A 22,944-nucleotide genomic window follows, 5' to 3' on the forward strand; every position below is an offset into this window, starting at 1 on the left:
ACCCCAGCTGACTTCCTGCCCTTTGGGCAGGGGGCTGGACTCGATGATCTCCCGAGGTCCCTTCCAGCCCTGATGTCTATGAAATACCTTATTGCTGCAATTTTTGAACAAATCCTTTTGTCTGACTGTCTTGCAGTTTGTCAGATTACCCTTGAGGAATTGTTATTCGGTGTTTATGGATCCTGATACATGCCTGTGGCTCTAAAGGACTCTATAACTATTCTTCACTGCATTCCTTTCATGTTTTCTAGATCGCATTTAGTTTTTTCACCCCTGCAGACTTCAGAATTTAAGTTTTTGTTTGCCACATAGAAAAAAAGTGTTTGGGAACTTGATAAAACCATCACACAATTTAGTATTATCTCTGCTAAGGAGGGGTTCAGGATTGGGATATAGTCAGCAGGGGTGCCTCTTAGAGTTTAGATGAATTTAGATTTGTGTGGAAAAACGGCCCGTCTTAGGCTTTTTCTCAAGCCAACATTTTATTAGCCTCTTGCATCTCAAGCACTAAATCCGGTCATATTTCTTAAGAGAAAAGACCCTGAAAACAATGTACCACCCATGTTTTTGATCAGTTATTCTGAGTTCTCGTGGCAGTCTCTGATGACAGGCTAGCTTGCATTTAGTCATCAGTGGTCTTTCATGTACAATTGATGCTGCTGAGATGTTGAACAGATTCAATGAACATTGCTCGTGGAGTCCAAATTGATAATGGCCAGTTAGCATTTCAGGCGGTTTGAACTGAGTATGGAACATATTTTTCCTGCCATAATTGCAGAACTCGACAGCGTTTGATCCTCCTCTGTAGTAAGAATCAGCAGTCTTCCTTGCTTGCCTTGATAATCCAGGTGTATACCATTGCTAATAGCATCATCAATGCAGGCTTGCCATCAGGAAGGCTGCTAGGACAAAGGAGTGCATTCAGATCAATTACTTAAATGACGTGAAACTTTTCCCCTGAAGAGGTTTGTGACCAGAAGTCACTGATGGTTAAGAAGGATGTAAAGGAGCACATCAAATGGAAAAATTGATTGTGTGTGCATGCGTGCTGGTGGGTAGTGGGTGAACTTTCTGTAATTGGATGACCTTTTTATGCACAAATGCAATAAACCAAGCATCTGTAAAGTGCTTAATTAAAAAAAAATCCTCTGTTAGTACAAACCCAGCTTCCTCTTGCCTACACGCAGGGCTGTTTACACCAAGGAATTACATAGAAGCTGCAAGGGGAGCGGCTGCCTTACAGTTAGTTCTGACTAACAGTGAGGAATTGATTTGAGACTCTAAGGTAGAGGGGAATTTGGGTGAAAAGTGATCATTAAATGATAGAGTTCACTATTCGGGGGGGAAAAAGTGTGGGGGGGGCAGGAAAATAAGGATAATGAACTTCGGAAAAGCAGACTTCAGCAAACTGAAGGAACTGGTAGGTGGGGTCTCTTGGGAAGATGATCTCAAGGATAAAGAAATGCAGGCGACTTGGCTGTTATTAAAGGAGCCTGCACTTTAACTGTACAATGATAAACTATCTTGATGCACAGGAAGATAGGAAGCATATTAAGAGACTAAGATAGCTGCATCAGGAGCTCTTCAATGACCTGAAAATCAAAAGGGAATCCAGCAAAAAATAGAAACAAGGGCATATAACCTAGCAAGCTTGTAAATGAATAGCGCATGCATGTAGGGGTAAAATCAGAAAGGCTGATGGACCAAATGAGTTTCAATTAACAAGGGACATAAAAGGCAGCAAAAAACCCAATTGTATAAATATAGTGGAGGTAAGAAGAGGAAATTTGAAGAGGTTACTAATCAGGAAGGGAGAACAAAGAGCAGATGATGCTGAGAAGGCTGAAGTCTTTGGTACCTTCTGTGTGTCAGTCTTTTTAAGAAAAAATAATTATGACTAGATACTTGAATTTATCAGGAGAGCAGGCGGTATAAAGAAAAAACTATTTAGATGTGTCCAAATTGAGGGCTTATGGAACAAGCTGAAGTAATTTCTGAAGTAAAAGTGGTTGTCTTTTGAGAACTGAGAAGACAGGGGAGGTCCGAGATGCCTAGAGAAGGGCAAACCTCGTACTAATCTTCAAAGGAGTGGAAAAAAAAAAAGAGGACATGGGGATGTTTATGGACCAGGCAGCCTAACTCTGACGCCTGGAAAGATTCTGCAACACGTCGGTTCATAAGTACTTAGACCAGTGGTTCTCAGCCTTTTTTAGGCTCAAGGCAGCCCTTGGAAAATGACAGCTTCTAGTCTTGACTCATTTTTTGACTACACAAAAATAATAGAGCAACTCTTCTGTTGCAAAGAGCTTGGAAAGACCACAGTTGGGCAGAATGATTTTTTAACACTTTGGCTTCCTAGTTGAAAACTGGGTTTATCTTGTGAATCATGTTGCACACCTAAAAGTGCTAACGTTGCCTGGCACCCTACAGGACCCCTGAGAGGATTTCAAGGTACCCCAGGGTGCCACAGGAATCTGGTTGAGCATCACTGACCGAGATGATAATTGGCTCTTAAAAACAGGCAGTGTGAGTTTATCAAGAGTATTAAGGTCAAACTAATATAATTTCCTTCTTTCGGAAGGTAATGAGCCCTGTGGATAAAGGGGTGGGGGGGTGGGAAGCAGTAGAGGGAGATTATCTTGATTTCTTTAAGACTTTTGACACTATCCCATATGATGTTCAGCTTTTGACACTATCCCATATGATGTTCTCATAAGAAAGGTAAGGAAAAATGCTTTAGATGTAATCACTAAACTGGATGTGCAACTCATTCAAAAATCACACTCAGAGCAGTCATCAAAGGTTCCCTTTCATGCTTGGAGGGCATCTCATGTGGGATCATGTGGGGATCTGTCAGTGGGGCAGATCTATTCAACATTGTCATTAACAGCTTGGATGATGGGAAGAGAGGATTCTTAAAATTTGCAGAGGACATCTGGCTGAGCAAGGAGGAGAGTTTGCAAGCACTTTGGATGTCGGGTTCAGGATTCAAAATGATAATGACAAATTGGAGACATGGTCTACAATCAGCATGATGAAGTTTAGTCAAGACTCACGCAAAATGCTGCACTTAGGAAGAGAAAATCAAATATAGTTACAAACTGGGGAATTGCTTCTGGGTATTGTAGCTGATAACCAGGGATCATAGTCTTCCGCAGAAAGAAATCTCTATTTAAAAAACACAAAAATCTGCGACTTTCTGTGACCTACTGAATGCCGAATAGTTCCGGGCATTCTCAGTTTCTTCCAGAGAAGAGAAGGCTGAGCGTGAGGACACAAATCTTCCCATACACAAAAGGTTGTTTTAATAGGATCAGTCTCAATTATTCTGCGGAGCTATGGCAGGAAGCGCAAGAAGAAACTGGTTTGCGGGACATATGGCTCAGGTTGGATATTAGGAAAACCTTCCTAAATATTGTGGTGGTGACACCCACACCCTGGGGTTGTTGTGGAATCTGTTCTGAAAAACCTCCAAAGAAAGAGTATAAAAATCTGCCAAGTATGATGGAGGTATACTTATTCCTGTGTCAGAGGTGATGGTTTAATTTGATGATTTTTTGAGATCAGTTCTGCTCTTCCATTTGTTCCTGTTGTATGTAGGCCAGGACCTTGATGAGCTAAGGTGGGATGTTAAACAGACTTTAGCCGTGGGCATCAGGGACTGCTTTCTTTAACATTGCATCAACTGGTTTCAGTTAACTTTAGAGTAATCAGTTTACCCAGGATTATATTACATGATTCAATATACCCACGAGTTCACGTAAAGCAATGAGCATCTACTCTTGGCAGACAAATAACACTTGAGACAATATTAGATTTTGAACGCTATTCCTGATAAAGCAAGTTTAAAACCATGATTACCTCTCTTCTGCATAGAAAGCAGGACCATTATTTTGATTAGCCTCTTTTACCTGAGTCATGAGAGCAGTCTTAACCTCTGTGAAATGTTATATCAAATATGTTACTAATGCACCTTGTAGTCCATTATGACTAACCAGCAAGATGTTAAAATGTCATTATCTTCATTGAGGATCAAACCCTGATTAACATCATGGCAGGTAGTATGACTCATTTAGGGTGTCTGTTGATGCAGTGCAGTTTTGTAGGCTAGGCAAAGTGTTACTGGTGCAGCTAAATTGCTTGTTGACCAGTGGTGATGGCCTTGAGGCTATTTCTCTGTGAAAGCAAGACAGGACATTCTTTACCCCAGTGTTCCCTTTTGTAAAATAAGGAGACATTTATCTACTTCCCAGAGTTGTGAGGCTTAATTAAATATTTACAAGCAGGTTTTACAGAAGCTGAGTGTGTTCAGTATTATTACTGGCTCACTACCACCAAAGTTACAACTCAATACATCAAGGAAATGTAACACTTTCGTTTCCTTTTGCAAGATGCGGGGTTTCACTGGAAAACCATAAACATTAGAGAAGAAAAGGATGCATTAGCTTTTATCACTCTATTTGTTATCTTTGCAATGTAGGGTTATTCTTTATTGGATGAAAAACTGGGAATTGTGCAGTTTAATATAAAATGCTCATGGCAATGTAGTTTCTTCCTTCTAAGAGGCCATGTCATCATCAAGAAAAACTTCCTTGGAGTCTCAGAAGAGCAGAGACTCCCTATACCTGATGAAGGGAGACGGCGCCTGAAAGCTTGCTAAGAACTGTTTTTCCAGCTACTCAGTTGGTTTAATAAAAAATATCACATCTACCCAAAGAACCTTGTCTGGTAATTACCAGAAACTTTAAATTCAATTCTGTTAACTTCAGTTATATAGTCTGTAAGAAAGATCAGAGCTTGATTATTTTTTTTAAATATGTGATACTTATCTCAAAGTACTTTTTAAAATCAGTGAATAAAACAGTGGGAGTATACAGAGTATGTAGGTGTGTATAGTATGCTTTAAGCAGTAGCTCATACACGCTTAAGTTGCTGATGGGAGAAGGGGGCTGATAGCACTAGTATAGTGCATGGCTGTCTTTCTCTTTTCTAAAATCACATGCTTGTCATTAAAATTCCACTATGAAATCCTCATTGAAATGACTGGAGCTACATTATGGAGCAGAGTGACAAAGCCAAGATGGTTCTGTTTTGTTTTGCACTCCTTAATCTTCCATGAACAGCAATTTGCTGTTGGCATTCAGGTTTGTTGGCAGGCTGTAAGATGAAGTAGCATGCCCAGGTTTGCTTGTTCAGTAAATTCAACTGTGAGAAGGTTTTTGACCTTCAGAGTGACAGCAGGAAGAATTATTGTTTTGACACGAGATGTTCAAAGAGTGCAGTACTGACGTCACTTGCTGCTTTGAGTACCATGCACCTGCTTTTCTGCCCACAAAACCTAGGTTACATCTCAGTGTAATGAGCCCCTATGTCATTGTAAGCATCAAGAACATGATAGTGATGATTTTTTGGCTTCCCACGGAAAATAAGTAACTAAAAATGTTTTATTTCAGATGGCATAAAATTAGAAAACATAAAAATGTTGAAGGGAGGATGGAGCCTTTTTGGAACTGTCGGGTTGTATTTGTGCAAGGATTTTGTTCTACAGACTTAGAACGGCAGTTAAGGACAATGTATGAACCTCCTTGTACCAGTTTCAATGGCTGGTTTTACTGGTTTCCAGGTAGCTATGGAGGATGTTGAAATGAGAAAGGGGGGGGGGGAGTTTTCTGGCTGTTGGGATGTGGGGCTAAGCTAAAACTAGAGTGAATCTTGACCGGCGTTGTTCTTTGGTGATAGGTTTCTTTTCTTCTGCTCCCTTCCCTAGTTTTCCTCCCTGTCTTATTCATAGAATCATAGAAATCATGACCTCATAGAAAATGAGGGTTGGAAGAGACCTTAGGAGGTCACCTAGTCAAACTCTCTGTTCAAAACAGGATCACTCCCAAATATATCATCCCAGGCAAGGATTTGTGTAGCAGAGTCTTAAAAATCTCCAAAGGTGGAGATTCCACCGCCTCTCTGGGGAGCCTGTTCCAGTGCTTCACTGCCCTCCCAGTGAGAGAGTTTTTTCTAATATCTAGACCTCAACTTTCCTTGCTGCAACTTGACCCATTGCTCCTTGTTTTGCCATCTGCCCCCACTGAGAACAGTCTAGCTCTGTCCTCTTTGCAGCCCCCTGGCAGGGAGGTGAAAGCTGCTATTCAACCCCCCTCGGTCTTCTCTTCTGCAGACTCAGTCAGCCCAAGTCCCTCACCCTCTCCTCACAAGTCCTGTCCCCCAGCCCACAACCATTTTCATTCCCCTCCACTGGACTCTCTCCAATGTGTCCACATCCTTTCTGTAGTGGGTGGCCCAAAACTGGACACAGGACTCCAGATGTGGTCTCTCCAGTGCAGAGTAGAGGGGAAAAATCACTTCCCTTGACCTACTGGCAGTGCTCCTACCAATGCAGCCCAGGATGCCATTCGCCTTCTTGGCAGCAAGGGCACACTGCTGGCTCATATCCAGCTTATTGTCCACTGTCAGCCCCAGTCAGCCTGCACTGGTGCATGAGGTTGGGCTGGTTATGGGTTGAATAGATCCCAACCCATCCTAAACCATGCCACAGTACAAAACAAAGACTCATTTCTTCTCACTGGCTTAAAATAACCTGCTCAGCCTTCACAAGAGAAGGCTGAGAAGGGACCTGGTGATGGTCTATAAACTTACTAGGGGGGACCAGCGGGGAATGGGAGAGAACTTGTTCCCCCGAGCGCTTCCCAGAGTAACAAGGAATAACAGCTACAAGTTGTTGGAGAGGAGGTTTAGATTAAACATCCATAAGAACTACTTCACGGTCAGGGTGGCTAGGATCTGGAACCAACTCCCAAGGGAAGTGGTGCTGGCTCCTACACTGGGGGTCTTGAAGAGGAGGCTGGATGATTCCCTAGCTGGGGTCATTTGAGCCCAGTTTTCTCTCCTGCCCTGGGCAGGGGCTGAGACTAGAAGATCTGCAAGGTCCCTTCCGACCCTATATGTATGAATCTATGACTTGTTCTGTCCTAAGTACAGGACTTTGTGCTTCCCTTTATTGAACCTCATGAGATTTCTTTTTCAGTTACTTGCCAGTACCATTGTTCTCATCAGACTGGAAAGCAGCAGTGAAATGGGAAGCACAGGTTAGTCAACTCATAGCTTCAAGACCTCCATGTAGAGAGTTGGGCAGTAGTTCGGAAGGGACACACTGTGCTGTTGTGGGGTGGGGTGGGGTGGACTGGCAGGGACAGGTTGAGAGAGCCTGTGTAGAACCTCTATGTGGGATGTAAAGGAAGGGAAGAGGGAAGTTGACTTCAGTTGTGCATTTGAAACAATTATTTGGATTAGTTGTGTACCAATGTACCAGAAGCCTGGGTTCCCTTGGGAAATGGTGGGTCTCCCCTTGCAGGTGGGCAGCATTCTAGCTTACAAGGAGTCCTGCTTGGGGCTGCCGGGAGCGAGATGCAGGGAGTGCCATATGCATGTGCATGACCACATGCATGCACGTAGCCAGGAATACAGCCAGGCAGCATGGAGAGCAGCTCCCTGTAGGTAAGTTTATGGAGGGGAAGGGACATGGGGGAAGGCAGATCAAGGTCCCCATGGCGAGGGAGGAAGAGGGGCTGGAGATGGGAGCAGTTCAGTATGCCATTCTCTGTACCATCACGTGGAAAACTCGTGGAGCCTGCAGAATTTATAACCAGTCACGATCTTTTTAAAGCCAGTGAGAACAGATGAGTCTTTGTTTTGTACTGTGGCATGGTTTAGGATGGCTTGGGATCTATCCAGCCCATACCTTTGCGCCCATTTCAAGTTTCTGTCTTTTCCATTCCCATCTGTTCCACAACATCTCTTCCTGTCTCTTCTCATATACACTTGTCTTTCTGCCTTTTTGCAAGCAGGCATTTTGTTCTGTCACAGAATACCAATCATTTGCTCATTCTACTCTTCACACTTCTTCACTCTTGGCAGTTAGCACCAAAAGAATTGGTGTTGCCCACTGTCGTATTGGATGGCAAGCTGGGCAGCAACAACCATGAGATGATTGACTTCAGGATCCTGAGGAAAGGAAAAAAGGAGAGAAGCAGAGTATGGGCCCTGCACTTCAGAAAAGCAGACTTTGACTCACTCAGGGAACTGATGGGCAGGATCCCCTGGGAAGCCAGTCTGGGAGAGCTGGTTGCATTTTTAAGACACCTTACTGAGGTGCAAGAACAACCATCCTGATGTGCAGAAAGAATAGCAAATGTGGCACGCGACCTGCTTGGCATAGCAGAGGACTCTTTGGTGAGATTAAACACAAAAAGGAATCTTGTAAGAAGTGGATGCTTGGACAGGCAACTTGGGAGGAGTATAAGATTATTGCTTCAGCATGCAGCGATGAAGTCTTGAAGGCCAAAGCAAAATTGTAGTTGCAGCTAGCAAGGGTGACAAGAAGGGTTTTTACAAGTAGGTCAGCTACAAGAGGAGGATCAGGGTAAGTGTGGGTCCCTTATTGAATGGGGGAGGCAGCCTTGTGACAGGGTGAGAGAGACCGAAGGACTCAATGTCTCTTTTACCTTGGTCTTCACAGGCAAGGTCAGCTCCCAGACTACTGCACTGAGCAGCAGAGTTTCGGGAGGAGGTGACCAGTCCTCAGTGGTGAAAGAACAGGTTAGGGACTATTTAGAAAAGCTGGATGTGTACAAGTCCATGGGGCTGGATGCATCCAGCGGTGCTGGGGAGTTGTCTGATGTGATTGCAGAGCTGCTGGCCATTATCTTTGAAAACTTATGGCAACTGGGGGTGGGGGTGCAGGACAATTAGAAAAGGACAAATATAGTGTCCATCTTTAAGAAAGGGAAGAAGGAGGATCTGGGAAACTACAGACCAGTCAGTCTCACCTTATCCCTGGGACAAATCATGGGGCAGATCCTCCAGGAATCCATTTCTAAGCACTTGGAGGAGAAGAAGATGATCAGGAACAGTCAGCATGGATTCACCAGGGGCAAGTCATGCCTGACCAACCTGATTGCCTTCTGTGATGAGGTGACTGGCTCTGTGGATGTGGGGAAAGCAGTGGACATAACAGACCTTGACTTCAGTAAGGATTTTGATACCACAGCATTCTTGCAAGCAAGCTGAGGAAGTATAGGCTGTATAAATGGACTGTAAGGTGGATAGAAAACTGGCTGAATTGTTTGGCTCAACAGGTAGTAATCCGATAGTAGACGTTTGGCTCAACGTCTAGTTTCAGTAGGTAGCAAGTGAGGTGCCACAGGGTTCGGTCCTGGGGCCAGTTTTATTCAATATCTTCATTAGCTAACTGGAAGACAGCATAGAGCCCACCCTCAGGAAGTTTGCAGATGACACCAGGCTGGGGGGAGTAGTAGATACGCTGGAGGGTAGCGCTAGGATTCAGAGAGACCTTGACAAGTTGGAGAATTGGACCAAAGGAAATCTCATGAGGTTCAACAAGGACAAGTGCAAAGTCCTGCACTTAGGACAGAAGAATCCCCTGCAGGCTGCGGGCTGACTGGCTGGGCAGCAGCTCTGCAGAAAAGGACCTGGGGTGACAGGGGACAATAAGCTGGATATGAGCCAGCAGTGTGCCCGTGTTGCCAAGAAGGCGAACGGCATCCTGGGCTGCATGGGGAGGAGTGTTGTCAGCAGACGGAGGGCAGTGATTCTTCCCCTATATTCAGCACTGGGGAGGCCACATCTGGAGTCCTGTGTCCAGCTGTGGGCCCCCCACTACAGACAGGATGTGGACACATTGGAAAGAATCCAGTGGAGGGGAACGAAAATGGCTGGGGGCTGGGGGACATGACTGGTGAGGAGAGGCTGAGGAAAATGGGCTGATTTTAATCTGCAGAAGAGAAGATGGAGGGAGGGGGTTGAATAGCAGCCTTCACCTCCCTGCAGGGGGGCTGCAAAGAGGATGGAGCTGGGCTGTTCTCAATGGGGGGCAGATGACAGAAGGAGCAATGGGCTCAAGCTGCAGCAAGGGAAGTTGAGGTTGGATATGGGGAAAAACTCTCTCACTGGGAGGGTGGTGAAGCACTGGGACAGGCTCCCCAGAGAAGTGGTAGAGTCCATCCTTGGTGGTTTTTAAGGCTTGGCTTGACAAAGCCCTGGTTGGAGTGATGTTGTTGGGGCTGGTCCTGCTTGGAGCCGGGGTTGGACTACATGTGACCTCCTGAGGTCTCTTCCAGCCCTCCTTGTCTGTGATTCTATATTGAAAGCGAGTAAAGACGGAGAGAATGGAAGAAAGTACAACCTGTCCCTGGTTCTCATGGTCTGATCTGTGTCTCTCTGCATAGCCTATAAGCTTTGTAAAGCTTAGCCCTTGTCATTTTTTGGCTTGAATAGCATGCGCAGTGCTTCAGACACATGACAGATAATGCACTAGATACGAGTTCCACAATACAGGTGCATGATAGTTAAAGAACGAACCCTGGAAAGTGGCAGTAAAGTTGCTGCAAAACTTTCTTAAGCTGTGTAGTCCTATGCAGTGAAGATGGAATAGGTCATCTTTTTCATACGTAACCTATAGTATGTGTTCTTCTTTGCGTAGCTTGTTTCATATTTAAATTTATAATGACAATATGCTCACTGATGTGCAGACATGGTGGGGGGCAGGCTGCAGATTCCCCCTCTTCCCAGTGTCTCTTCCCTTTCCCCTGGCTGCAAGTTTCCTTCACCATCAGCCAAACCATTGCAGCCTGGGGCAGATGGCAGCTCGGCTCCAGTTCAGCCAGAGCTGAGCCGCTGCCTGACCTGCCCGGTCCTCGGCTCTGCGGTGAGGCTTCCCCTTCCCTCCCCTGCACGGACTGCCTCGTCTGGTATTTAAGTAAATACAGTCATCAGATTAACTATTTAGTTGAACCTTCTTTCTCATTTAAATTTGCCAGCATCAGCTTCCAGGCATTGGATTTTGTTACACCAAAGAGTTTTCTCTTATCAATTTTGGGTGCGTGTGTAGATACTTGTGTGCTGTGATCAAGTCACCCCTTCTCTCTCCCATAAACACAACAGATCGAGCTTGTGGATTTTTTTCTGTGTAAGGCACGGTCAGAATTTTAATCCTTTGATCATTCTTGTGGCTTTTATATGAATTATCTCTGATTTATCAGTAGCCTAGAATTAGGAACAGCAGAGCTGCGACCCCCCCCCCAAATATTTTAACAGTGGCCACAACAGCGCATAAGAACAGATGGTTATAGTACCTCTGTTTATCCAGGCCTCCCCTGCCTTTAGGTTTGGTAGTGTCACATGCTGCATTTATGCAACTTCTGGTCTATGTTGGAGCAAATTCCAACATAAAGTTTTTGCATATTTGCGCATTTCCAAATTGACTGAACTTTTAGTTTCTGTTGGGCAGAAAAGCTTTTCCTTTACTCTTTGCCTTGGTTTAGCTAGCAGGTGCAGAGAGAATCTTTCCTTTATTTGGACTAGTCTATTCAAGGTTCAGGAACCAAATGCGACATTAAAAAGCAGGAAAATGTTGTTTTTCTCTTCCTCTTCTGCCGTAGTAAAAAATATATCGAGAAAGAATGAAATATTCTGGCTCTAAAGTCTTGAAGAATGTGATGACCAGAAACAGTTAGTTGAATTTTTCTGACTATAGCTTTCTTTTGTTTTAATATGTAAAACTTGTTTGGAAACCCTTTCTCTCTTGCTTCTTAAGCGTGCTTAAAGTAGGATTAGTTAATTAACCTTTACAGTTATTTACCAGTTGTGCTTTTCAGTTGGATTCCCTTTTCTATCCAAGTACAGGTTGAAGCAGCACACATTAAATTAAACAACTTCTCAAACTTCATAAAGCATATTAAACAATTTTACAGCTTAAAGAAATGTGTATAAGCAAAGTATGCTTTCCTGGTTGGCAAAAGGAAATATCAAATTTAATGTATAGGTGTTATTTAGTTGTATATCAACCAAAGGAAACAAACCCTCCCTTAGAAATATGATCCTTGGTTTGCATCCATTTCTTTCATTATAATGTTTGATTAAATCGAGGTCTCCCATGTACAGCTTTAATATGATTTTAAACATCTGATATTTTTCATAATGGAGATTTAAGGCATATTGGTATCAGTTGGCATACTTTCTTAGTACAGTGGTGCCTCTTGTCATGGTTTGAGCTTCATAATACAAAAAAATATAAACTTCATCGCACAAAAACATGCCAACTTCACAATACAAAAAAAGCAACTTTGCTCTTTTTTTCTTACTTTGTTGGCTCCTGTTATCTGTGCTCTGCCAATGATGTCAGCCTCAGTGCTTAGTTGTTTTTCCTGTCCTATCTCTTTTTTTCCCCAAGCTTCTCCATATGTTATAAATGTTCTTTTCATTCTGATTTGCAAAGCCACTAATATACCCACAGTGAAGCCCTTCCAGGATATCTACAAGTTAGCAATTCATACCAAAGTAAAAAAACCAAAAAACCCCACAACCCCAAATCACTCCTTCATTTATATCCTTGTGAATGCTGAACATGATTAGAGCCAAAGGGAAATGCGGTTGGTACTGTTCCCTTGTGAGCTAGTGTGTTTTGTTTTTTTTCAAGTAATTGTAGTAATATGCAAAAATTTTTATTTAAACTATTGTTGTGAGTACTAAGAAGTGTAGCCTCAAGCATGAGTATGAAGCATGGTGAGAAAAACAAAGAATCCCCGCTCTAGGTTGTTGTAGCATGATTACTGTCTGTCGTACAGATGCAAAAGTGTAAATTTGGCTTCCTTACAAGAGACATTAGGGTTGCCATGTGGTGGAGACAGCTGCTGACATGAAATGAATTCTTTGAAATTGTCTTGCAATCAAATTGTTATTTTAGCTGTTGATGGGGGGGAGAAGGACCTGTTCTGGTCCATCTTTGCTTTTTTGTGATTCTGAGTGCAAAATTACCTGTGTCCGTATAATCATCTCTTCGCTGCACAATGAAGTAATAAAGTGACTATAAAGCCCATATCAAATCTAAGGTTTTATTGATACTTATTTAATTAAAACCTTAGTTATATAGCCAGTAATTTAAAATGTTGCTTTTGCTTGACAGGATTCATTGCATGATAAAATGTATGTGATCTGAAATGCTTAGCATATACCTGCCATAAAATAATGTTCTTGTTTTCCATGGTAGCTTCTCCTGATATGATTAGGAATGGCCCCTGCAGGTTTTCAGATGATGCACACCTACAGCTTCCCTTGAAGTCTGCAAAATTTTAGATGCTCAAGAGCTATGAAAATCAAGCTGTGCAGGGGTATTTAATTATTTTGCAGTGCCAACAATCTGCTCAGCTATTATTGCATGAGAAAGGAGATAGCACCTATATCAAAAAAGGTCTGTTTCAGTAAATGGCTCTTCTTAAATGCAGTAAAGATCAAGTGAATTTTGTAATATTCACATTTTTATTTTTGTAATACAGAACATCAGCGTTTTTGTTTATGGGATGATAATTAAGGAAAAATTATTTAGAAGTACATTTTTTTTTTAAGCCAGGCAAACTGACCATTAGAATATCCCATAAAACATATCTGCAAATCAAATCTTACTCTTATGGAGCAGAGCCGTGTTTGCCACAGAAATAGATGTTGATGCTTGCATGTTCTTGAGGCTCTGTTGTGGTGAAGACCCTTTTTTCCCCCATGCAATTGGTTCAGGATGCAAAGGACTTCTAAAACTCAGCATCCTCAAAGATGGATATCAAGACCTAATAAAAGTCATCAAGCCATTCTGCTTTAAATATGAGTGGGTAGACAGTGAATTGATTAACACTGCTTGATTAGATTGGGGGTTTCCACGTAGTAACATTATGATTTGGTACTACTCTTTGGAAAGTCAGCGTGGCGGTGTTGCCCAAGGAGTTCACCATGAGTCAATGAGCTCTTCCCACCTACTGAATATGTCATCCCCATTACCTAGTTTGGCACGAGCGCTCTTCATGCTCCAGGTGCTTTCGAAATGTCTGAGGTTGCTCCCAGCCCCAAGGAGCTCACAGTTTAAGGAGAGACAGAAGGAAAACCGCAGGGTGTTTATATGGAAATCTCCTCCATTCCCTCATCAGTTTGGCACCTGTGGCTTTCAGGAGGACTGAAATGTGGATTGAGCAGAGGAGCTCTACCGCACGTCGTCATCATGGAAATAATTTTAGTGCGAAGCTGTAAGATGGTCCAGATCAAGAAGGGCTGAAATGTAGGTGATAGGCACGCTGAAGCTGGACAGTGAAGAATAAGTAGCAGAGGTCTGAGCACTTTGAGGTTGGTGCCAAGCTTTGAATGGGATGTCAAAATGAATGAGCCTCTATAGAGGACGTCGGTGATGGAAACAACCCGATCACATTAACCGGCCGTTAGCATGACTTTTCAGGTGAGGTGGTCATTCATGATCATTGTGAATCCTGTGGCACTTTGACAACAGTCTTGGCCAAACTCTGCATTGTGTAATTATATACTAACCTCCTAAATGCCTCTTGTATTTATACACTTTATTATACAGATTCGCTCCCAGAAACTTGCCATTTGAAGTTGCTCCAGAAGAGTATGTATGTGGGTGTGGGTGTGTCCTTTAAAGGTGATCCCTTTGCAATTGGTGCAACATTTGAATTTTTTCAGGGTGAAGACTTTGAATCAACCAGTATTTACACTTTATACTATCCAACTTCTTATTTTTCCTATAATTTAGATCTTAAAGCAGAAAAATAGAAAACAATATTGTGAAGTTAATGGGATCTTTATTGCCACTGGTGATCTGTAAATCAAAGCAATAGCCTTCCTTGGGGCTAATTTTTAAGGGGCTGAGCTCCTTCAGTGGGAGCTGAGTTAACTCGTTTGTCTCCTTGACCAGAACATTTAGCTGCAGGGTGACATGCTGGTTGAGCAGATAGATTGATTTATCATGTGTCTTTGTACCTTGTTTTTTTTAAAGATTTCAAACCTCTGATTTTCTGAAATGCCATCATCTACCTGACAGGATGTCTTTTTAAGGAATCATAACATTGTCTTAAATAATACTGATTTTTGTCTTGTATGTGTTTCACTTTGATTCATTTATTTCAGGCACTTGTCACTGTTGGATTATACAACTTCTTACCATAATTGGCATTTTTGAGGCTTAAAAGCTATGCCAGTTGGCAGGGCAGTTGGATTAGTAAGGGGTTGCTTAGCAAGCCTTGACTACTTCATGATTATCACACAACCATGATATTTTTTATCTTAACAGAAATTCAGGACAGTCGCTTCTCTCCTCACTTCCCACTGTTGATGACCTATGCTACACCGGGTGAAAGGTTTTTGGCTGAAACCCTGTTTGAGCAAACTGATCTGCAGTTTGCTCCGCTAAGGTGGGATAAAGTTGTTTGACCTCTGATAATTGTTTTTTCTTTGCTCCTGTCATTTTGCAAGCGATAATTTGTATTAATGATGTAACTGGGGAAAATGATCACATTGGCGTGTAGCTAGAAATAGGGTAAAGACGCAGGTAGGATGTGCACATGTGTCTGATGCGGGGAAGATCCTGCCACAGTTCTGCTGCTCGCTTCCCTCCTTTCCCCCATTCTTCTTGATGATAAATAGCCACAGCCCTTTCGGAGTCTCTGAATGTCCTTAATGAGATCAGAGATCAGAATTGAATGGTCTCGTCCAGGGCTTTTCAAATATATGCATTCCCTGGGATACTACAGCTGGATTGATCTTTTTGATATGTGCAGGGACCAATGTAAGGTCTCAGTTCTCACTTACCCTCTTTTGTCCTGTCCTAACCAGCACCATACCTATACTCATGGTGGCTCTAGGCAAACTTTTAGTATTGGGCCCACCCTCACCAGGGATAATGATGATAATAATCGGGCAGTGCAAAACAATTACCATTTCAGGCCCACTTTCTCTCTGGGTCCTGGGTGGCTGCCCTGTGTGCCCATGCCTGTGTCCAGCCCTGATCCTAACAGTACAAAGGCACTGTCAGAAGTTTCAGATATGGTGTTTAATGTTACTTTTCACTTAAATTCCTCCTAAGAGGTCTTTGAGAGGGGGTGAAACATGGCAGAGAGAGCCATCTGTTTTTAAGAAAATCTGTGCGTTTTGAGATGTACCTGAACACTGCCAATGGTGCAAGTTGCATGAGACAAGATCAGGAATAAGTGTTATTATGACTCAGCCTGTTGCTTACCTGGTAGTTTGAGCCATAATTGCTCTTCCATTACACTTCTGCCTAATCCTCATGGGCTGTAGTGGTGCTTTAGAAAAACAATTGTGAAAAAGTGCCTAAGGTAGCTAGGTATCCTGGTTGTAGTTGTATTGGTCTAGAGGCAAAAGGAATCCAACGTTGTGGAAAAGGTGATTTCTTTTATTAGACCAATTAGATATTTTGTAAATATCTAGTTTGCAAATATCTAGGTGGTGAGATAAAAGATATCACCTCTTCCACAAGCTTTGATTCCTAAGGTAGCTAAAAATTCACAGTGCTGAACAAAAATGTGAGAAATTTTACAGAATTTTTTTGTTATTGCAATCCTTGGTGTTTATCTCTGGCCTGAATATTATAATATTTTTAAGGCACATCCTAAAACCTGAAGCCTCAACTGGAGGATGATTTAAAAAAAAAATCCCTAAGACGTTAATTTAATGTTATGTTTATGGGTGTTCAGGGTTTGGACTGGATGACTTCCTGAGGTCCTTTCCAACCCTAACTTTTCTGTGATTTTATATAAAATATAAATAAATAAAATAGCATATCTGGTCACATTTATTTAACTGAATGTAAAGGTTTTGATTCTAAATTGGTGGAAAATGTTGACATACCAGCGTTTTCTACCAGTAGCATTTAATAGTTTGGAAAGAAGAGTATTATTATATAAAGATAAAGCATTTCTTTGATGTAAATTGGCTTCTGTCTATGGATTTTTAATCCATCAAGCAAACTATTGAGGTAGATAATCTTACTGTTGAATCCTGATTGTTGCTCTGGTGGAGAGGTCCTACTTCTAGCTTGTTTCAATGTGGACAGAAAATATGAATGGAAGTAAAATGTTATCAGGACCACTTATTCTCCTTTTATCTTTCAGAGGAACCCCTGATGTTTCTGATGCTTCTGAGCAGCATTTAAGATCTTTGCAGATCAGTGAAGCTGTGCAGCTCGCAGCCGCCGAAGTATCCTCACATTCAGACAGCGGCACGCTGTCCCAACATCCACTTGCAATCAGTGCAGTTGAACCTTACATTGTCACCTGTAGCAGCTACATATCTCAGCCCCGACTTTCCTCGTCTGGACAGATAACTGTGCAGAGGAAGCAGGGGACTGAAGGTCAAGATTGTGAATCTGACTTGGGTGTCACGGATTTGCTCCCTAAAGAAGGTGGCGAAGATTTAACAACCCCAGCTTCAAAAACATTGCAAAATGATTCAGCTAAACCACAGCAGTCAGAAGCTTCTTTTGCAAAGGAAGCCAAAAGTGCTTTTGTAAATGATGATCCCTTCTTTCTGGACAGCAGAGTTCCAGCTCCTGCTCTCCTCGAATTGCTGGAGAAAGAAGTAGGTGTAACCAGCCATGGTGGCTTCTCATCTTCTTCAGAGAACTCCTCATGCAGGAGTGTTTTGACTAAAGACCCAGAGAAAGATAAAACAAGGCAGCAAGTGGAAAACACAGATCTGGCTGAGAGCGAGTCAAAAGCATTAGAAAAATATCAAGAGTCACAGCAGCAGCTGGAAGAAGGAAAGAGCACTTCTGAGCTGGGTTCTTCTGAGATGTCTGAACCCCTTCAAAACCCTAATGCCAAAGATGCATCTTCTACAAAGTCTGCCGAAATGTTCATGTTGCGGCACAGCGCAAGTTTGAGCGACTCTGCAAGGCTGAAATTCTCCGGTGTTACTAGAGAGCCTCGAGGAGCTCTTCTGGAAGAGCAGCCAAAGCAGCTGTGTCCTACAGTGATGTCTGAGCAACGCAAAGAGGAACCTGCCGCTGATGTGATAACAACGAATCTCAGTGGCAATCAGCCTCACCAGTCAGTCATGACTAATGCAAAACCTCCTTTGCTCTCCAGTGAAAAGGAGACGTCTGTTGTGGAAATCCGGGCTGGAGTTAGTGGACGCGAATCAACTCTTTCAGACGTTATCATAGAGAGAGGACACAAAGACGCAGGCATTTCACCTTCATTTAATCTTCCGCTAGGTGATGGCTCCTTCTGTGGATATCTGGCCTGTCCAATCTATCAGTCCACCCCAGGGTTGTTTTTAGGCAGACATATGAAGGAGGAAGTACCTGGCAAGGTTATCCCACTCAAATCAAGCCTTCAGGCCTCTCTTACAGGCTTAAATGAAGAAACTTCTGTGAAGTCTTCTGCCAGCACACTTACACCTTCTGTCGAGAAGTGTCATGCGCCCGCAAATGGGCGGGAAGAAAACAGAGAGTCATTAGGAACAGCCTATCCGTATACGGGGAGAATTCAGTCTCTGCCTTCACTTAATTTTATGGAGAAAGTCGGGGCTTGGAACGTGAGCCAGTCGGCGGAGAAGATGTCTGATGCTTTGGCTTTACACAGCCTGGGTGGAGTTTCTCCCAGGAGGCAAGCATACAGCGCAACTGCAGATTCCTTAAACCGTATTTTATCAAAGCAGAACAACATCAGTAACCTCAAGAGTGGTTTAGCTGCATCCTTTGGAGGAGAAGCAGGTTCAATGGCAAGTTTGCATGTCTGTGACACACAATCAACACACGTTGCACCTCTTGCTCGGTCGCAGTCTGACAATTCAGTCAATATAATTAGCAGGGAAGCTTCACAGATTGAAGTTGTTCAGGTAACAAATCCAGAGGAGGTGGTTCAGCCTGCAGCAGGCAAGAACAGTGATTTTGCTATGCCTGCACTTAAAAAAAGAGAAGAAAGCTTAGTAGACTACACAAGCCAAAAATTTAAAGCTGTCCTTGTCAGTGCTGGATCCAGTGATGACGAACATGATGATGAAGAAAATAGCATGGGGCAAAGTTTGGACCAAAATGTCTTAATTTCCAGTGAAAGGGTTGCCCAGCTTCTGAGACAGGAAGGATGCGATCCAAATGATAAGGAGAAGAAATACAGTAGTCTAGAAGATGAGCCTAGACATTTGCATGGCCCAGAGCACTCTGCAGGCCATGTCAGCATGGACAATTTCAGTGATATTTCTCCAGATAGTTTGAACCTCCTGGTGAGTTCTCAGGCCAGTAGCCAGGTTGACCTGACTTCGGTAAGCCCCTCTTCAGTAGTTTCCAAGCACTTCTTCAGCAATTCAGAAGAGGAGAACTTCACCCCTTCTTGGGCTCCTACTTGGAAAAGTCCAGATGAAAAAGAACTAAATATTGAAGAAAGGATACCAGTAAGTGTATTTTTATAATATTTTGGTCATGGTAAGGCCATCTTTAAACTCCTGTTAATATTAATGGGAGATGAAGACACACCTGTTGCAGGAACTGGCATTGAGGGACTGATGTTGTTAGAGATTTTTTGTTGTCCTGAGTGTATTAAGACCATATAGTGCGATACACATGTTACATCATTTACAATGTTGGGAATAGTAAGTAACTTAAACCTAATAATTCTTAAAGGACCCTCTAACAGAGTATAACTTACAGCTAAAAGTCCCTCCTTCCTTCCTTCCTGTCCCAAATTTGATAATAAATGGCTGTAGCAGTATTAAAATGGAGTTCTTTCTGTTGATGTTGGTACCGAATTTGGCCCATCAAATTGAATTATCTTAATTGCTCTTCCTGGGGTGGAAGTCATACAGCTTTAAGGCATATTTAACCCGGGCAAAGGAGCAAATTGGTTGAGCAGAGATTTTCATTGTGTATACAGTACCATGGAGGTATGATTGAAGAAGGATGTAAAGGGACACAAAGACTGGCACTATTGGTTGAATATGGTGAGCAAAGGGGAAAGGAAAAGAAAAAGGTGAGTAATTTATAGGATAGGGTCTAGGTGATGCAAGGTGCTTGAACTTCTGATAGCAGCGTGCAGAAGAGTCATAAATGACTTTTTAGTCTCTTTCATGTAAACAGGCTGATGTCCCAAAAATGAGGTTTGTGTTGTACCGCTGACTAAGGAAAAGCTAAGATGCAAGTTAGAGAGCTCTTCTTCGCACACCCACATGTCTTCAGTAATAGCAAGGCGACACAGGCAATTTCTGGCAAAGAGCATTTTCTTCTATAAATATGCTTTCCTTTTGTGTTTCTCCCAGCATGTAAATCATAAATTGCTGATGCTTAATAAATACACACCAAAAATGTTTACCAGTTTGCCTACCTTTTTATATAAAACTAACGGAACTTTATTTTGCTAATCGCATTCTCCTTTCTATTTCAGGCTAGATACAGGATGGCTGCCAGATTGGGTGGGAGCCTGGTTAGCATTTGCCTTTGCTAATAGCCACGTGCTCCTGAACATTTTAAATGCAGACTTATCTTAATGACATAACTTGTGATTATATTCTGAATAAGTGATTGTTCCTTTTGCAGATTAATTTCTAAATTAACAATTTGGTCTTTGGAATCGGGCATTGACTCTTATTTTCCTTAAACCTTGCAAACTAGTCTTAGAAGAATTTTGGTTTGTGAGGCTGTTCATGGTTTCCTCCATATTTATATACTAAAGCAAAGATGAATGTTTAAAATGGAAGGTCATTAGAGGTAAAAATCCAAGACTACAGACAATCTCTGTTAAAAATAGAATTAGCAGTCTCCCCTCCAATACTGGTTTTGAGGAATTGTCATAAATCATTGACAAGACTGGAGAGGATGGGCCATACATTTGGCTATTAATATGTGTATGTATTAGGGGTGCACTGCTAAAGATTGTTTTGGCTTATACTGATGGCCGATTATTAACAAGTCATATTGGCCAATACTTATCCAATAACCAATATGCAGCCCAGCAACTTAGAGAATAGTGTCTGACGAGTAAGTCAGTGTGGGGACGAGGTGCAGGGAGGCATACTGAAGCCCCCGTGATAAGGGAGAGAATGGGGCTGGGGCAGAGGTAGGTGCCAGAAGTGCCAACGGCTAAACCGAAAGTGCTGTGCAGGGTGCGGCAGACCCTTGAACAGACAGTGGCACCGGGCCCGTTTGGAGCCGCAGAGCATGCTCCTGCCTATGTGCCAGTGGGCCCTGCGCACCTCAGCTTCCAATGCTGCTGGGGAGAAGCTACTTTTTAAAAGGTGCTTGGTGCCTAGCAGAGCGAAATGCCCCTTGCATGATGCCTTACCCTGCCCGTGCACAGCCCAGTGTCTCCGCGGCAGCCCCAGCATTCAGACCCTGTCCGCGCACATGGCATTGCTATTGCAGTGCCCCCTCCCCCTCCTCCCCACTGTTTGCTGGTGGATGTAGGCTGCCACAGGCTCGGGCCAGCAGCGGGCACAAGGACTGGGCTATGCTTGCCAGGCTGCTCCAGGCACATGGCCATAATTATCACCTACAATGACCAAAAAAAGCCAATAGGTAGGTGGGGTGGGAGGTTATTGGCTGTCTCACACCTCTTGTCTCCCATGGCCTCTGATCCTCACTGCCAAACATTTGCATTTTCACAAACTACATTTTTGTAGGCTAAATAGTCTGTCTGCAGTGCCATGTGGATGCAAATATGCTGCTTCTGGTTTGAGAGGTAATATATGCAGACAGAGTAGCATGGTGTGTGTGAGGGAGCTGCTGTTTGGCATGGTGAGTTTGCCTTCAGGGTAGATATATGCCCATGGGCAGATCTATAATTTTGTAAAGGAGCAGTGTAGATGGTGATGTGCATCATCACATATAAAACAACACGTATTTTTCTCCAGTTAAAAATAAACTACAGGCTTTACTAATAAAGCTAGGGTCCCAGGGCTATATTATTCAGTTTAAGACAGAAGCAAAGTCCAATACAACGTCATTGGAACGAGTAAAAACAATCTGTAAGTTATGGAAAAGGACCTTCATGACCAGGAACAGCTTACAGCAGAGTTGCAGAATAAAGGGTAGGTTGATTGGTGGATCATCAAAACCATTAAAAAAGAGAGAGGGTCGTTAACACCTGTGGAATGAAGAATTTGGAAGGGTTTGGGTAGACTGTAATGAGCCTGTCGTCGTAAGGTCTGTTTTCCTGACCTCTGATCATGTGTGTGGCTCTTCTCCGAACTCTCTTAAGCTTCTCCATGTCCTTTTTGAATTGTGGAGCCCAAAACTGGATGCAGTGCTCTACTTAAACACCATCAGGTTCTTGTCCGCCCATTTGCTGAGTCTGTCCAGGTCTGCCTGGATCACCCGCCTGTTCTCAGGTGTGGATGCTTTACCTCAGATTTTGGTGTCATCGGCGAACTTGGCCAGTCTGCTTCTGACTCCAATGTCCACATCATTAATGAAGATGTTGAACAATATGGGTCCAAGGACAGAGCCTTGGGGGATCCCACTGGTTACAGGGCACCATGACGATTGACTTCCATCTATTACTACCCTCTGGTCTGACCACGGAGCCAGTTCCCCAGCCAGGGGATCGTGGTGGACCCCAGGCCACAATTGGCCAGTTTCACCCAGAGGTGATCATGGGATACCAGATCGAAGGCTTTTTTTAAGTCAAGATACATGACATCAATCTCTACTCCCTTGTCCAGGTGATGGGTCACCTGGTCATAGAAGGAAATGAGATTGGTCAAACAAGACCTACCCGCAACAAACCTGTGCTGGCTATGCCTTAGGATGTTGACGTCGGCCAGTCCGTTAAGGATGGCCTCTTTAATAAACTTTTCTAAGGTCTTCCCCAGGATAGAAGTCAGGCAGATGGGCCTATAGTTTGCCGGATACACTTTCCTCCCTTTCTTGAAGATCGGCACCACATTGGCCTTCTTCCAGTCTTTGGGCACTTCACAGGAGCATCAGGAGCTGTCGAAGACCTGTGCCAGGGGCTGGGCTATGACGCTCGCCAGCTTCTTGAGTGCCCTGGGGTGCAGGTTGTCAGGGCCGGCTGACTTGAAGGTATCCAGCTTCTCAAGGTGTTCCTTCACGAGGTCAGCATTGAT

The 22,944-nt window shown here is 43.2% G+C and overlaps 1 protein-coding gene across 6 annotated transcripts in view; it reads left to right on the plus strand.

The window, feature by feature from the left end:
* Window positions 1–22,944, plus strand: part of ALMS1 (ALMS1, centrosome and basal body associated protein) — a 96,176-nt gene that overhangs the window by 12,244 nt on the left and 60,988 nt on the right. For all 6 annotated transcript variants that reach the window (XM_019553176.1, XM_019553178.1, XM_019553177.1 and 3 more), the window contains exons 3-4: window positions 15,158–15,278; window positions 16,998–19,278. In XM_019553176.1, the coding sequence (XP_019408721.1) occupies window positions 15,158–15,278; window positions 16,998–19,278 (2,402 nt within the window). The remainder of the gene's footprint in view (window positions 1–15,157; window positions 15,279–16,997; window positions 19,279–22,944) is intronic.

Source organism: Crocodylus porosus, unplaced genomic scaffold (genome assembly GCF_001723895.1).
Source record: "Crocodylus porosus isolate Cpor-Errol unplaced genomic scaffold, CroPor_comp1, whole genome shotgun sequence".
In the NCBI taxonomy this organism is placed as follows: domain Eukaryota; kingdom Metazoa; phylum Chordata; order Crocodylia; family Crocodylidae; genus Crocodylus; species Crocodylus porosus.